This window comes from Brienomyrus brachyistius, chromosome 1 (assembly GCF_023856365.1).
Source record: "Brienomyrus brachyistius isolate T26 chromosome 1, BBRACH_0.4, whole genome shotgun sequence".
Taxonomy (NCBI): Eukaryota; Metazoa; Chordata; class Actinopteri; order Osteoglossiformes; family Mormyridae; genus Brienomyrus; species Brienomyrus brachyistius.
Genome location: NC_064533.1, coordinates 29133076 through 29150047, shown reverse-complemented (window position 1 = coordinate 29150047; position 16972 = coordinate 29133076). Strand labels below are relative to the sequence as shown.

Below are 16972 nucleotides of genomic sequence, written 5' to 3'. Positions count from 1 at the left end.
TGAACATGTGGCCCACAGTCAAGGTATTTGGTCAGGATTCGCGGTCGGTATGAGCGTGAGGTATTTGTTCGGGATTCGCAGTCGGTATGAGCGTGAGGTATTTGGTCGGGATACGCGGTTGGTATGAGCGTGAGGTATTTGGTCGGGATACGCGGTTGGTATGAGCGTGAGGTATTTGTTCGGGATACGCGGTTGGTATGAGCGTGAGGTATTTGTTCGGGATACGTGGTTGGTATGAGCGTGAGGTATTTGTTCGGGATACGTGGTTGGTATGAGCGTGAGGTATTTGTTCGGGATACGCGGTTGGTATGAGCGTGAGGTATTTGTTCGGGATACGCGGTTGGTATGAGCGTGAGGTATTTGTTCGGGATACGCGGTTGGTATGAGCGTGAGGTATTTGTTCGGGATACGCGGTTGGTATGAGCGTGAGGTATTTGTTCGGGATTCGCAGTCGGTATGAGCGTGAGGTATTTGGTCGGGATACGCGGTTGGTATGAGCGTGAGGTATTTGGTCGGGATACGCGGTTGGTATGAGCGTGAGGTATTTGGTCGGGATACGCGGTTGGTATGAGCGTGAGGTATTTGTTCGGGATTCGCGGTTGATATGAGCGTGAGGTATTTGTTCGGGATTTGCAGTCGGTATGAGCGTGAGGTATTTGGTCGGGATACGCGGTCGGTATGAGCGTGAGGTATTCGGTCAGGATACGTGGTCGGTACCCCAATACTAGCGCGAGGCCTTCATTAGGATTACATACCTGACGCCCTGCTGCCTGACGTGGGCGATGGGTGGTGGAGCTCGGGTGGCCGTCTCTCTCTCAATCAGGGCCGTCAGGGTGGAGTTGGGGCAGACTGACTTCCCTCTGGAAAAGTACAACATTACCGTGAGTGACTGGAGAACCATCATGCAACAGGAGAACTGTAAATTCCCATCTCAGCGAGGTCACCAAACGGTTCAGCATATGAACACTATAATGGAAAGTCAGAACCTTCCATCACGGCATTTCAAGCTTTCATCACATAAGAAAAAAAAGAGGGAAGAGCACAGAACACATGTACCTATTTACAGTTTATGTTAGCGCCATTAGGTAACCATATACACCAGGGGTGGCCAATCTTATCCGCAAAGGGCCGGTGTGTGTGCAGGTTTTTGGGGTAACCTTAGGTCAGCTGTTCGCACCCAGGTGTGAGGACTCTTCAGCCAATCAGTCCTCTAATTAGTAATCTAATTATGGAGTCGCAACGAAAACCTGCATATACACCGGCCCTTTGCGGATAAGATTGGCTACCCCTGGTATACAGCATCCCACCCCATTAGCTCCCACCATTGAGGTTATCTGTTCAGCAGGAGGCTCTGGCTCACCTGATGGCCGTCATGACCACGTTGCGCTTGGGCTCGCTGTCGTAGCTGATACATTCGATGCTGTAGGCCTCAGCCAGCTCATGGATGATCCTGCGGTGATCTCGGTTCATGGGGGGGAAGCAGTGGCTTCTCTTTGACTGTTTGCCCTGCATCAGGGGACAAGGTTAGTCCAGAACTGGAGTGCTTTGTTCAATAAATCCAAAGTCCTGATGTCAGATCCTCCAGCAAGGTGGCTTCTGTCAGGTTTGCATTTCTCACCTTGTTCACAAGCTCCACTAAGTTCTTCATCTCCTCTTCAACCTCACTTACGAACTTCAAATCTTTTCTGTATTGCAAAAATAACACACAACATATAGGACAGAGCTGCATCTAGTCACCCTTTTGAATGAAATAAACCTGTGTATTCATATATGGTCATATACAGGGGTAAGCACAAATATGGGAATCACCTCTCAGTGTGGAGGACCTACTGAGGGCCAGGCCTTGGCTTTCTCTAAATGGAAACATTTTTATTCTATTGCTCGGGGGTCTGTGATTTGTTCTCTTTATGGTAGAAAATGCATGTTTGTGCACCGGGTTTGGATACAAGCCATTTCTGAACAGCAGCCCTGTCATAAATTCCAGCTCTGCAATGTTTTTGTTGTGCTTCTAAGAAGTCTATATGTCTATGTGTCCATCCATCCAGCTTGTGATCACTGTGCCTCTTTCCTGATGGAGTTTCTCCAGGTTTGATATATATTACCATGATTTCTGAAGCTCTTCCCCACAGCACATTAAATTAGTTCAAGGTTTATGTGTCCGACATACCTGGAATGCAGGCAGTGACACCCTGACCTCTGCAGACTATCAGCTGCCTCATATTGCTTTAAAAATGGTGGAGTGTCAGACCTCCTTTATAGCCGACACATACCACTAACTGGCGTGCAACCCGGGATGGGGCACCAACCCACCACACACACACACAATTTGGTAACTGCAATTAACCACAGTGAATTTTTCGAATGTGGGGAGAAACAGGTGTACCTGGAGGAAACCCCTTGACGACATGAGGAGAACATGAAGATTCTACACACATGGAGCATCGGAGGGACCTGGTCCCAGTGGTGTGAGGCAACAGAGCTCTCCTCCATAATACATTTTCCAGGTTTTCAGAAAAGTCTTTCAATAAAGTGACATTTGGCTCACAGTGGATAACTAAGCTGCTCAGGAATTTCAGCCCAAAAGCAAGTAAAACGTTTTGTTTGAACACAGAAAAGAAAATTAGGAGGTGAAAACCTGGCATCATCCTTGAGACTGTCACTGTATTTGGAACTGGACCGGATGTTGAAAGGATCTGCTGATTGGTCGATCTGCAGGGCCTCAGCCAATCGCCTTGCAGGAGACAGGGACATATAACATGAAATTGTGCCAATTGCCATATATGCAGAAAACATGATTACAGTTTGATTATGCTGTGTAATATAAGCACTGGGACACAAAGGATTTTGACAGCTAACTTCAAAGTGTAAAGAAATCAATACAGGCATCATCATAGCACATACTGAACGGCAGCTGGCTCACCTGTTTCTCTCCAGAGCAGCACAGTCCTTGTCACACTGTAACCTGAGCCCATGCAGACACACAGAAAATGTCACGAGATACAGAAACATTTTTCAGGCCCACAGATCCAAACCACTGACTGATGTGGAAATGGCTTACAGGTCAATTAAACCGCAAAATAGAAAATGGGTCACTATACATTGGAAGAAACAGCCTCAGCCTAAAGTCCGAAATGTACCTATTAAAATGTCAAATTGGATCTGGTATCATCAATCTTTTGTTAGTAAGAGAAGCTGTTCTAATACATCTCAAAGGTAATTGGGCTTTATGATTCCATCTGGGTGGGTAAACAAGCGAGTGAAGCAGGTTTACAGGCTGTTCGGTTGTAACACCCTGTAGCTGTCGTATACTTAACTGCTGCCTTCATAACCCAGCCAACCTGGGCCTCGCATGCAAATGAATTTACTGTAAAGTACATCGTGTTTGACTGGCTCACATGTGACATTTTAGTCCCCAACATGAAAGTGAGGTTTATTTTCCAGAACCACTGCTGCATCACATATGATCAGCTTTCAATGAATGGATCAGTATATTACATTCAGAATGGAACAGAATAAAAAAGGATCTTTATTGTTTTTGTTCATGGAATGGCAAAAATTTGTGTAGTAGCACTCCGTAAGACATACGAACCCATGCAATATTGTAAACAACATATACAATACACATACAAGCAAACACACCCGACATGCTTCCATAATATTTTCTGTGCATTTTTTGGTGTGAAAATATTGATACCAGGATGAGGACACCGTCAGCGATGAGACACTCACCGAGCCTGCTTCACCTCCTTCTTGGTGATGAGCTGTCCGATGTCCACAGAGTCACCGAGCTGCATGTCGGACAGTCTGCTCGCCATGGCGATGGCTGCAGTCCTGCAGGGCGACACACATCCATCAGGCCTACGCAGGTATTCATCACCTACGCTGCACACCTGTACATTCACTGTGAACTTGAACTTCGCTAATCTGAACAATGAATATCCATCTTCCAAACTCTTATGCAGGGCAGGGTTGCAGGGGGGGGCCTGGCCCTGATCCCCGGCAATGAAGGGCACAATGCAGGGGTACATCATGGATGGGATGCAGGTCCATCACAGGGCACATAGACAGGCAGATAGGCAGCCAAACAGAGTGACTATGTGGGCATATCCATGCTTGGTAAATCCAGTTGTTTTGACCCGTCCACTGCAAGCGTCAATCCACGTTAGGGTGTAACGGTACACAAAATCATGGTTTGGTATATACCTCGGCTGCGAAGGCATGGTTTGGTTTTTGGTACAAAGGGGGTAAAAGAAACAACACAGAAATTGCCTTTTTTTAAAAAAAATAATAATAATTCTCGGGGAGAAATTAATGCAAATCTGGATAAAAATAAAGGGTGAGATGTTGCATAAGCCTGTAGAAACAATGCAGTGACAAAGGGGCCATAATGAAAGCTAAAGGCCGTCCAATGAAAAATCCAAATGGCGACTTAGTTTTTGGCCGGGCAGAGCAGAAGGGCTCCGCCGTGGCCAAATGAGTGTAAGGATGTTGCCTAGTAACCATAAGGCTCATTTCGCGCTTCCCCGGGGGCTCGGACATTTTTAGGAATGCCCCCCAAATAGGCCCTTTTAGCCTTTTGCATCTCCAATGTGGTGTAGGATCCAATGATGCACGGGTCCATTCAGGAGTGACCCGAACTTGCCTGATGCTTTTATTCAACCCGACCGCGACTCCATTAATAAGACAAAATGATGTCCGACCTGCTTCATAACCATAAATCTGAACTGAGCAGCTGGGTTTAATTTTTAATTTGCTAGAAATTTTTTTTAATTTTCAATTTTTAGTCTGTAGTTGTAAGAGAAAACAGATGAAAATAAATCCAAAAAATGGATTGAGAAAAATAAAACACAATTTGAGAAAAAATAAAACGGCAACCTTGCAACCCTTAATCCAGGCCGTGCTATAAACAAGCAAACGCTGCATACTGCAGCCCAAGGAGACCGGAATCGATGTTTTACAAACTCACGTTAAACCTGCTGACACTACTGTCAGGACAGCACTGCAATACTGACCTCTGGTATGAGCTGGAGGCATCGACGCAGAAGACTGTCTCCTTCCTGCGGCCACAGTCGCAATACAGCACCACCTAGAGGCACAACACAGACATTACAGAAAGCTTGGTAAATACTGTAAGACATCCGACTGTGAATGAAAACAGCTTATCATCCGCTTATCCTGCATAACTGTATACAGTGGGCAGGGTCACATGGACACAGAAAGGCCAATTTAGAGGAAGTGGTACATGCTAGAAACACACTAAGCAAAGACATTAATTTAGATGCTACAAACACTTGAGAAAGCAGGATCAGCCAGTCCCTGGAGCACTCAGTGTTGCCAACTTAGCGACTTTGTCGCTAGATTTAGCGACTTTTCAGACCCCCTTGATGACTTTTTTTCAAAAAAGCGCCTAGCGACAAATCTAGCGACTTTTGGACAAACCTTAGCAACTTTCCAAATGTCGCCAGTACTGTCCTGTAAGTGTGAGGTCTTGCTTTCCCAGTACAGCTACTCATCTCCCTGTGTCTGCTCTGATCAGTGAGCACTAGCTCCGGCTGACAGGAGCAGCATATTACCGGGATCACACGGCAGCTGACATAGATGTGAATGAGCTGCGCATGTGCAAACGGTGTTGCCACGGACCAATCACTTACCTGCTTCTCCTTTGCTTGAAATAAAACTATTTAATTTGACCGTTTCTTCTTAATTTTTCTTATTTATTTTTTCTTCTTATTTCATTGCAGAGGATGTAACTGCTGGTTAATAAGTTCCGTTGTGTTGTCTGACAGAAAATATGTAACGTAATAACGTAATTGATAACAGTTTTATATTGGACACGTGAGGAAGGATTAGGGAAAACACGCAGAATGCAAATACGACGTAATTACGTCATCAATATGCAAATATACGCATGACGTCATCTAGCGACATTTGGCGACTTTGAGCAGACTAGCTACTTTCCATTGAAAATAGTTGGCAACACTGGGAGCACTTGGGGATAAAGGGCCTCACTCACTCTACAGGCTCTGGGATTTGAACCAGTGACATTCCAATCACAGGCACAGGCTCCTAACCCACTGAGCTGCACAGCACCCCCCGATGGAACACAGACAGAACTAAAACTCCACACACACCAGAGTCAGGGAAACAGTCAGTCACTCACTCATTAACATTAATAACAGGCTGTTCCCTGCAGGCCGATGGCAGCGTTCCACACAAACAGCACGTCACACCGGTGCCGAGAAGCCGAAAGGTTTCCAGGCCACATACCTTAGCACTGCAGCCGTTCCTCGGGCAGGGGGAGCCCGCATGACAGGGGGCGCCACAGGGGTGCCCGCAGTCTGGCCGGAGCACGGCGCAGGGCTGCCGGCAGCCAGCCTCGGTCAGGCACTCGCCGCGGTGACACAGCCGCTGGCAGTGATGCGTGTCGCACGGGAGGGTCTTACTGCAGGGCAGGCCGCAGGAGATGTCCGAGATGTGGCAGGGGATGTTACTCCTTTGCTGGAAGGAAAGGGGGGAGAAAGCAGGAGCGTCACCCCCCCTCATTAACAAGAACAGGAGCCGCTCTGACCACCACACAGGTTCAACACAGTCGGTTTTGTGACACAAATGCACCTTGATTGGTCAGTGATCACTGAACAGCAGCAGAAAGAATGGAGATAAGACCAAAGTTTGTGTGGAAGTCTGGAAATACCAGCATGTATACAATTCCTCACCATGGGATTATATAGTCAAAATCTCAAGACACGCCCCTTGAGAGGTAACAGCCTCCCCAGCTCACCTCATGGTTTCCCATGCACCACTTCTTAGTGAGGTGGGTACAGGGAGGACACTTCTCCTCGTTGTGACAGTTATGAAGCACTAGAGGGTGCAAACAACAGCAATAACCCAGTTAATAACCCAGTACAGCATCTGTACTTACAGACACCAATAAACAGCATGATTAGATGGAAGACTGCATGTGCGCCACAAGGGGGCGCTGGCTCCCACCTGGGTGCTCGCACTCATGCATCCTGGCACATGGGTTCTTGCATTCGGGAGGCTTGGTGCCACAGGGGATGGGCGGGTACATGACCGTCTCCCCGCAGTGGCAGGTTAGCTCGTCAAAGCCTGCCGATGAGAAAGGCCCGTCAGATCGGCATGCGCCACACCACATCGATGCCACACGGCTTGACACCGAGACTCACCTGTCTGCCAGCATGGCTGGCAGTTGCCGCGGTGACAGGGCTCCTGGCAGCGGTGCAGGCCGCAGTTGAGCTTGTAGCCACAGATAAACGTGCAGCGATGTTCGTGGTCCTGGAGCAGGGTAATTAAGCAGTGATTAGGCCAAACGACCCCAGTAGCACATGCTGAAGCCCCCCCCCTCCAACCGCCGCTTACCACACAGCATACATCTGGGCACTTGTGCCGACCGCAGGCACGCTTCTTGCCACAGCGCCGGTCACAGGTGAACGTGAGCTCGCCTGCCAGGGAGTCAGACGGGGTTGGAGCAGAGGGGCAGAGTTTAAAAAGAAAGAAAGAAAAAAATTAAAACATATATATATCAAGAGATATACTGGACCCAATCAGGGGAGATTCTAAGATGTTTTTAAGGTGGGGGGGGGTTCCTGGACACAACATTAACACGGCAGAAGAGAGACAGTAATGTTTACTGAACAGAGAGCAAAAAAACCCCCCCACCCCCGAATCTCTGACACAATTCAGCTAAAGGCATTACAGACAGTGAACACTCACCATCACTTTGGATCGTCAGACAGGGAACTTCCTAAAACACAGAATAAAGCCTTTTCACTATAGAGGTACTCAGACTGCATGCAGACCGGCAACCAAAGCGCGACCCGCTGAATGAGGGCCCCCCCGCTTCTCTGCACTCTGCCAGCATCGCCGGGCTCACCTTAGTCCTGAAGCCACATCTGCACCTGATGGTGGAGGTGAGGGAGCAGGGTCCACAGCTGCCTTCGTGACACAAGCTCTCACACAAGTGCACGACATCTGAGGAGAGAACATCAGCCATACTTTATTCATCCAGGCGAGGAATTCAGGTCCACAAAGTAAAAATGTTCTTGGGGGTTGCAGTGCACGGTCAGCCAGCATGCAGTGCCCTTGGGGCTGGGGGTTAAGGACTTTGGTCAGGAGCCCAGTGGAGAAACACTGCTGACCCTGGGATATGACTGTACTGCTTCCATTAGATTCCAAGCTTCTGATCATGGGCATAGAGCCCATACCCACCAAACCACACGCTGCCCCCCCCCCCCCCAAGCATGACGAAAAAGGACACAGGTGCAGTTATGACAAGAATGAGCATAAATGACCGGCAAATGCAACACGGTCCCACAGTGGGACAGGCATGACACTAGACGAATATTCCCTCAGAACTGTATTATAAATAGCGGGAGTAGAGTTACTGACATTTAAAGTCAGTTTTACAGAAACTGAATGTCAGTTTAAAATCTATATAATGTACCATTTCATGCTCTGACAGTGGTCTTATCACAATACAAGTCACTAAGACTCTTATTACAGTAATCATGCCTTTATCTGACATTAGTGAAAGTTATCTACACAGTGTTGTCAGCTACACCCCCAATAACGTTTACAAATACAAGGACAGGCTAACCAAGCAGTCACTCAGAACAAGCACCACCCCCTCAGCTTACGATTGGCTCACCGTCTGACCCGCAAGGTAGGGGACTGTTACAGGTCTTGCCACAGGAAGGGATGGGATCGGTGCAGCTCTGGCGCTCAGCGTAACCCAACTCCAGGAGCTTGGACAGAGCCGTCTGGCCACAGGGGCAGGTGCGCACCAAGCGGGGCAGCAGGGGGCAAGACGAGCAGGGTCCAGGGTGGCAGGGCTGAGAACACTGATGGTTCCCACAGTCCAGTAATCTGGGGATGAGAGACAAAATGTGGTGAACCCGACCTCGGTATCGGGCGGCGAGCGCGGCAAACCCGACCTCGGTATCGGGCGGCGAGCGCGGCAAACCCGACCTCGGTATCGGGCAGCGAGTGCGACAAACCCGACCTCGGTATCGGGCGGCGAGCGCGACAAACCCGACCTCGGTATCGGGCGGCGAGCGCGGCAAACCCGACCTCGGTATCGGGCGGCGAGTGCGACAAACCCGACCTCGGTATCGGGCAGTGAATACAATACACCAGACCTCAGCTGTTTATAAACTTAATGACAGATTGACGGCACCAATACTAAAGTGGCCTAACAGGAAGTCACATGACAAACTACCGTCACTTAAAAGCAGGTGACTCGGCCCGGATCTTACTTGTTGCACGGCTTCTGACAGGAAAAGTGGCCAAAGCCGTCAAAGCCATCCCGGTTGGTTCCACACAGGACATCCTGAGAAAGGCCTCCACAGTAGCAGACTGCAGTGTCCAGAAGCGGAGAGCAGGAGATAACAACAAGGAGAAATATGAGGTATTCCCCACAGGAACACTGCCAACTGTTCAGGACTCGGAGCTGCAAGCTAAATAAGCTTGGTGTATGATTAAACAACAGTCATCTTCATCGAATCCTACCCCGCTGTGTGTGTGGAGTTTGCGTGTGTAGTGTGGGCTCTCCCGGGGTACTCCACTTCCCTCTGAACATGCAGGTAGACTAACAAATCTCTAAACCACTCGTAACGTGTGATTGTGATCATATGTGATCTGTGACGGACTGGCATCCCATCCAGGATATACCCAGGCCTTGTACCCTGAGCTGCCTGGGACAGGCTCCAGGCCCCCATAACCCAGACCAGGATCAGTGCTTCGAAGACGGATGGAAGGATGGATGGATCATCACCAATCTTCTAATACTATGTTTACTGCATTATCATGTTTAGTGTATTTTTTATATTTTTAACAACTTCCTTCTAACGATACATGCAAACACCTGTATAGGACACACACACCTACAGAAAGCAGAAGACCCCCACTGGCCCCCACCTCACCTTGCTGGGCGCGGCGCTGACACGGCTGGCAGCCCCCGCTGTGACACACCTGAGTACAGTTGTGCTGCCCGCAGTTCAGCTGGGCCCCACACACCTGCTCACAGCAGATGGCTGAAGCCTGACCGCAGCGCACAGGCTGACTGGAAGGGGGCGACAGAGGAAAAGGAGGGGGGGTGCGTCACCACGGCACACGTCTGTTACATAATGAAGGTTCCCTTCTTCTGGATTTGGGCTTTCCAGATCGCTCCCAGGGAGGCTCCTCACCTGCTCCTCCCGCAGACGCAGGCTTTGGTGATGAAGGCGGGACACGACGGGCAGGGCCCCGGGTGACACAGGCTGGGGACGAGCAGGGATACAGAGTGTTAATATCAGCAGGGCGGCGCTGCATTTCCACGGAGGTGTTTGGCTTAAAGCCTTTATACATACAGCACCCCTCCAAACACAGGGCACAGAGCACCTCAAAACGAGACAATGTCCAGAGCTACCAGGCCAGAAATAAATCCTGACTTGACTGCAGTCTTACCTACTTATGCTGGTCAAGACAGGAGGTGGGATTTGAACCACCAGCAATGGAGTTGTGAAGCTACAGTGCTACTCAAAGAGCCACAATGGCGCCCTCTTAAGGCAACTTCCCCTTACACTTATAAGAAGGGCGCACAGACATCCCCAGGCTCCTGCAGTTTCAGTCACTGTGATTTCAGCTCTGCCCATAGGGGCCAATGGCACCTGGATGCTGTAGCTGTATGTGGCTGCTTACATGTTGCATGGGTGGTTGCAGTCCACGCCGCTCCTCTTCTTGCCGCACATTTCGCCACAGCTGTGCGGAATCTCGCCATGCTGCCATTCTGGGTTTGTTACTTTCCCTGTCCGCAGCATGAGAGACAGGAAGTGTGTGAAATGACGCAGGAAGTAGGAGTGATGCCGTCCAGAAAGAGGAGGAATGTAATACTTCACAAACATCACTTCTTACCTTAACAGAATGCATTATCCACACTACAATGCATTTAATACTCTTAGATAAAACACAGCATTTCACCCCTTTGGCTGCTTAAAACTAGACATGTTTATAAGCATCTACAGAACTTCCACTGTACTTCCACTAAGAATGCCGACTTCTGAAGGACAGTTAAACTGCTAGATGAATTACGTTGTCATTCTAAGTTTCCACCAGAAGCTCCCTCTACTGCCTGAGGTAAACATGAGATACAGTCAGGACCCATACAGCAATCTACTTCAGGAAGAGCGGTGAAAACATACCACAAAAGCACACGTAGGAGTTAGGGACCCGAGCCTCGACGTTCTGGCAGGCCGGGCATCTCCAGCCTCCATTTCCATCTGCAAAACCACAGCGCAAAATTCAGCAATGGCCAAAGCAAGTCAACCTTATAAACCATTAAAAGGTAATGATGTGAAAACTTCTTAGCGAGACGGGACCTACAAAACTGATCTTTTGTTGATACCAATCAGTAAACTTGGCGGACTCCTGTACCCTGGCTTTACAAGGTAGGGCTAGGTGAAAAGCTGGCTTCAGTCGATGGGACGTTTTAAATGATGATCTTAAAAATGGCAGAGCTCAAAGGAACTTAACATCATAACAAAGCTATGAGACTGAACTGTGAAATCTCCAATCACTCCCGGGCGCATGACGAACGACCAGATCATCATTAATCCTGCATGCCGACCCTCTATCCATGCTTAGAGCGCCACTGAGGGTCTGCTGGGAGGGGCTGGGTACCGTCTGCCTGTGAGGCTGGCGAACGGGCCCACTTCTTGATGCAGTTGAGATGGAAGACATGGAAGCAGCTGAGGCAGCTCCAGACAGGCGCCATGAGGCGGATCACCTCACAGCACACCATGCACTCGTACTTCTCCTCTGACAGCTGCTCGATGAGGCACCCTGAGCGAGCGAGAACCAAGGAGAGAGAGCTGAAACTATGTTGTGGGAACAGCATCAGGTCAGACTCACTAATGACTTCAGTTACATCACAGTGCTGACATCGCTGGGGTGGTTTGGTGCGTTAGGCCTCAGAATCTGTAATCAGAAGGTTGTGTGTTTGAATCCTGTGCTCGGTAGAGTATCCGCATCTGTTAGGCACTTGAGCGAAGGCCCTCAAACCCCCCCGAAATGGTCCAGAAGCACTAGATAAATGACTGACCCTGTACTCAGATCCCAATGCTCACTCTCACCTGCATGTATACATCTCAAAGGAGATGAAAAAAAGACATGTGAAAATGAAGGCATTCTAATGTACCTATAACTTATACAAATGGCAAACCATCCTTCCATTTCATCCAAGTACAGAAGATGCAAGATGTTTCTGTCCTTGACAACAGAGCCGGGAAGCCCCAGAGAGCACCACTCACCCGTGTGTGTTTCCTTGCTCTTGGGAACGTCCCCCTGCTTCCCCCACTTAGGTCGCTGCTCCAGCTTGTTTGACCTCCTCTCGGTGTTTTGCCCTCTGTCTCCTTGGGGAGTTCTTCTGCCTTGGCCCCGGCTGCCCCTCCAGCTCAGGTAGCCCCCCCCGCCAGAATCTGGCATGTCACCCATGGGGGGGCTATGCCTGTCCCTGTCACGATCTTGGGGGAAATCCTTACCCCCTCTTTGCCAGTGCTTGGGAGCTGGGCCCCTTCTTCTCTGATCAAACTGGTCGTTCCTGTTTCCATTGCCACACCCCTTCCTGTCTGACACACCACTATCCAACTGGCCAGTAGGTTCTCTAGATGCAGGGAGGTCTGCTTGATCCTTGCCGGCACGCTCCTCCTGGCTCCCACTGCGATGGGCTTTCTTTGCATCATTCTCACTGCTGGGCTCCTGGCTGAACCTCCTGGGTCTCCTGACATGACTCTCTCTGGGTTCCTCTTTGATTACCTGCCCCTCACTTCTCCGCCAGCTGGGCCCATCTATGTGAGGTCTATGGGCTGGAGGCTTCTCCCTGCGGATGTCTCCCCTGGGTGCTCTGGCAGCCTCTACCTGTGCAGATGCGTCACTTCTGGTCCACCGCTGGCCCTGGGGATTGTGCCTGCGTGAGGCTCCTGCCCTCTCCCCTCCACCTCTCCCCTTTCCTCCGTCTTCCCTGGTATGAAAGGGTGGCTGGCTCTCTGGGCTGTTTAGCCCATTACTGCGCTGTGGATAAGAAGCAGCTTGCTGGCCACTCCAGGTACGGCCACGGTCGGACCTGGGCCTGCCTCTTCTTGGCTGATTATGGCTATGCCTTTCCCGTGGAACAAACTCTGCTGACTCCGGATTCAACTCCAGTGCTTCTAACATTTAAGAAATAATTTTTTAAATTATTCAACTATAGACTTAAGCAAAAAAGCGGTTTGCACAAACACGTTTTTAATCTCCCACGTAGCAAAGCAGCGTATTAAACAGCAGACATAACTTTCTATGGACATAAAAGATAACATTTTTAAAGGACCTTGTGTTAATGTTTAAAGGCACTTTATCTACAGCTCACGCCTATTTCTTACGTAACAGGTCATTTATAACAAGAATATAATCACGTGGCATTTAGTTTAAGTATTTTATTCATGTAAACACAGTACTTAAATGTGCCGTATGCTACTGAACACCAACTGTAAAACCTGCGTAGGATCTTCTGTGGAAGAAGCAAGTTTAACCTTAGAGAGTTTTACCCCCTGAAGAAAGCCAAACCATTCCCGAAATCCCACATCACTTTCAATTTGATTACGTTATTTATGCACTTTTTGTCAACTTCCCCTAAAATAAATACCCCTGCTTCAGATTTAGCCTGTTAGCCGAGGCGCTAGCGACCGGCTAGCACGCTGCCCGGGTACTTATTAATAAAGGACAGGCGTGAAACGGGGCTCTTTGGTGTTACCAGGACGTCATTTTCTGTTCAAAATGTACTTTATACCCGTCAAATTACCCGTTACTGGCGCTCCTGCCATACAGCTCCAGGGGACGCAGCGCTGCTCCTGTCTACCCACCGTCGATAGCTGATAGGCAGATATATATATATATAACTTCGACCGAAGCCACCCAGCTATTATCTATATAAAATAACTTTTAACTAATAATTCAGAATTACATAACAGTAACGTCGGCGATGGCGAGCGTAACACTCTTCCGGCTGGGCTGTCACTCCCCACGGCGGGAGAAAGCGGCTTCCCCCGGTACACACTGGGTACTGAACGGAAACGCCTACCGAACAATAACCAATCAGACGACGATCTTCTTTGACGGACACCTGGCCGCAAAGCATGCCGGTTAATAATGCATTTCGACACTAACTGACTAGCTCTTTCGAGGATATCTGTGTAAAACGGTTTAATCTGAAAATAATAAGCAACACCGATCAACTTAAATAGGCAGGACTGTAGGTGGTTCTTCTCAAAATACATACACTCATTTTCCTAAATGATGGGGAGGGGGGAAGTTATACTGAATCTTGTCACAGGTAACATAGGTGGCAAGGCTCTGGATGGGGTGTCATTCCAACAGTCATACACTAGGGGCAATATAGGGATTCCATCCATACATACATTTTCTTAAACTGCTTGTCCTTGCTTGTCTTGTTAAGGGTCGCGGGGGGGTCTGGAGCCCATCCCAGAGGATACGGGGGTAAGGTGGGGAACAACCCACAATATAGGAACTTCAGGATGGGAATCTGTGTGTCATACAGAATGGGCTAAAAACACACACAGTTCCCTAAACTTCTAAAAGTGTGAGTCAGCTGTACCATCCACTGAGCCGTGTGCCTCCGAAATTGAAATAACTTTAAGTCACAGATTGATCAGCATACAATGCACCAGAGAACGCATGAGGAAATCATTCCTTCAGATAGACATTAGATTGTATAATAGGAAAATCAATCAGGATGTGCAACAATATGTACAATGATACCTATTTTTAACCAATATCTATTTATTTATTACCTTTGCATCATACTTGAACATCCACCTATTTATTCATCATCTTTATATGACATAGTTACCCATTTTTATACATAGATTGTTGTATGTGGTACTATATACTGTCTACTTTTTGTCTTGTGTAGTCAATATGCAGTGTCACAAACAATTTCCTCCAGGAGAATAAAAGCTTTCTGATTCTTATTCATAATAAAATATGATTGAAATTAATTATCTGCAAGTAACATTTCACTTTGTGAGGTAAACCCCCAAAGATACCTGCAGGCCCACTGCATGTTTTTCCCATATGAAAAACTCACACTGGCACGGGTTTTGTCTGGTGCATGCAGATGAATGCAGCAGCATTCAGAGTACCCACCAGCATCCTGCAGTGAAGCGTTCCTTTTCAGATGGGGACAATATCTTTCCACATAGTTAGACCCCTATATCCCTACCTATACCGAAGAGTAACACACTGCTGCAAATAACGCACCTTGATCAGGTGCTAGACATTAAAATATATGAATATACTAACCAATGTTGGATGTCTTGGGAGGTTGGGGTGCCAATGAATTTTGTGATATGCTCATTTTAAACCCCCCCCTCTCTCCAGGTGCACATTTTCTTTCTCATAGGTCACCCACAGCTCAATCACCGACACAAACACAAAAAGGTTACCAAAGAGCAGCCAGGGTGATTCCTGCTTCTTCTGCTCTGAATTTGTTCAAAATTTTGATCTATATTGATAATTGTTCAAGTTGCTTTTTTAGGGAGTCAGGTACAATCTGTGCAACTAGTTCAGAGACCTGAGACTAGCCAGGTCCTCCTGGAACCAGTCAGTCAGGGATATCTAGCTCTTTTTATTAATTTGGTGGTTACTATACATACATTTCTATGTGTACTTAGTACAATTTCTTGGGTGATGAAGCAGATCACCCCTAGCTTGCAGACTGTTCAGTAATCGATTGCATGTGTTCATTGCACCAATAAATGTGCATTAATAGGATTGTTTTCAGCATTATTAGATTTTAACCTTCTGTTCACTGCAAGCTGATCCTTTGATGAAACTGCCCTTTTATGCAATAGGTTAATACAACTGGTGTGATCTATCTATTAGTCTTTCAGCTCATAATTGCATACCCAAAGTTAATTATCAATGTAGGTCACTTTTCTCCACTTTCTCCTCTTTGTGAAATATTACTGTGTAAATCATGGCCACAAACAGCCACATGCTTGTCTTTTTGTAACGTTTTAATTTCACAGGGTTGTTCTAACCTGCCCCTGTTTTGTGAAATTACTTCAATTATGTGAATTTAAATGTATTATTAAGCTTATGAACATGACCTTGAGTAACAGTGTTTACAGGTATATCATTATTCTTACAGAATAAATTTGTGCCTGTGATCAAAGGAGTTTGTACCGTACCAGTACATATTTTCTTTTTTCTGTATTTTTCTCATTTAACTTGCTGCATAATAACTGTCAGGTCCTTGTGAAATGACAGCTCCTCTACTGAATGTATTAGTACTTATTAGTACATGTACTGTAATGAGGCAAGTGAAAGCACAGAACACAGTGAGGGATTTACAGAAAAGTAGAAAGATATCCTACTCTGAAAATACCACAGTATCTCCTCTGCACATGTTGCATTTTTTATCAGACATCCTTTAGAAAGGTTAAATAAATACAGTTTTTGAATGGAAATGTAGGCAAATAGAAATTGAAAATGTGGAATACACTGTGATATAATGTTGGGGCTGCATTTACATAAAATGATTTCAGAAGATGCTTCTATGCAGTATATAATGCTAATTTTGTTTTCTGAATTATGGATATACAGTATGTGCAGAGGAGGCTTAGTGGTTCAGCAGGTAACTGTGTGGCATCTCAGTTCCTGGCTTGTGGCTTTGACTCCTGCTTTGGATATGTGTGTAGAGTTTGCATGTTCGTGTGTGTGTGTGTATGTGAGAGTGGAGTTTGCATGTTCCCCTTTGTATGTGTGGAGTTTGCATACTCTCCTTGTGTGTGTGGAGTTTCTATACTTTCAGGTGAAATACAATGGTTCTTAATAACGAACACACACACATTGCTTTGTGATGCTCATGAAAACATTGTGCAGCTTCAGTGGTTTGTCAACTCGAGGCGTAGAACCGTATGTA

General features: G+C 47.4%; 1 protein-coding gene and 2 long non-coding RNA genes across 8 annotated transcripts in view; 1 reads left to right on the top strand and 2 right to left on the bottom strand.

Annotated features, from left to right (window-relative positions):
- Positions 1-14095, bottom strand: part of nfx1 (nuclear transcription factor, X-box binding 1) — a 104888-nt gene extending 90793 nt beyond the window's left edge. For 2 of the 6 annotated variants that reach the window (XM_049014272.1, XM_049014264.1), the window contains exons 1-17: positions 13829-14095; positions 12303-13199; positions 11674-11835; positions 11196-11273; positions 10696-10801; positions 10203-10274; positions 9939-10078; positions 9273-9372; positions 8666-8883; positions 7892-7989; positions 7732-7762; positions 7378-7460; positions 7185-7293; positions 6988-7107; positions 6779-6858; positions 6268-6498; positions 5013-5086 (exon numbers count right to left, since the gene is read on the bottom strand). In XM_049014272.1, coding sequence (XP_048870229.1) covers positions 5013-5086; positions 6268-6498; positions 6779-6858; positions 6988-7107; positions 7185-7293; positions 7378-7460; positions 7732-7762; positions 7892-7989; positions 8666-8883; positions 9273-9372; positions 9939-10078; positions 10203-10274; positions 10696-10801; positions 11196-11273; positions 11674-11835; positions 12303-13199; positions 13829-13850 — 2621 coding nt within the window. In that variant the 5' untranslated portion in view covers positions 13851-14095. Of the gene's footprint in view, positions 1-473; positions 579-689; positions 861-1360; positions 1507-1618; positions 1686-2635; positions 2732-2920; positions 2963-3729; positions 3832-5012; positions 5087-6267; positions 6499-6778; positions 6859-6987; positions 7108-7184; positions 7294-7377; positions 7461-7731; positions 7763-7891; positions 7990-8665; positions 8884-9272; positions 9373-9938; positions 10079-10202; positions 10275-10695; positions 10802-11195; positions 11274-11673; positions 11836-12302; positions 13200-13828 lie in introns of those variants that run through there. The other 4 variants (XM_049014254.1, XM_049014239.1, XM_049014246.1 and 1 more) reach the window with 4 other exon arrangements.
- On the top strand, positions 30-815 carry LOC125742402 (uncharacterized). The gene is made up of 3 exons (XR_007398092.1): positions 30-171; positions 468-578; positions 690-815. It is a non-coding gene; the product is annotated as an uncharacterized LOC125742402 (long non-coding RNA).
- Positions 8892-9266, bottom strand: LOC125742409 (uncharacterized). The gene is made up of 3 exons (XR_007398093.1): positions 9122-9266; positions 9020-9087; positions 8892-8985 (listed from the first exon to the last, which is right to left on the bottom strand). It is a non-coding gene; the product is annotated as an uncharacterized LOC125742409 (long non-coding RNA).
- Positions 14096-16972: the final 2877 nt, after the last annotated feature.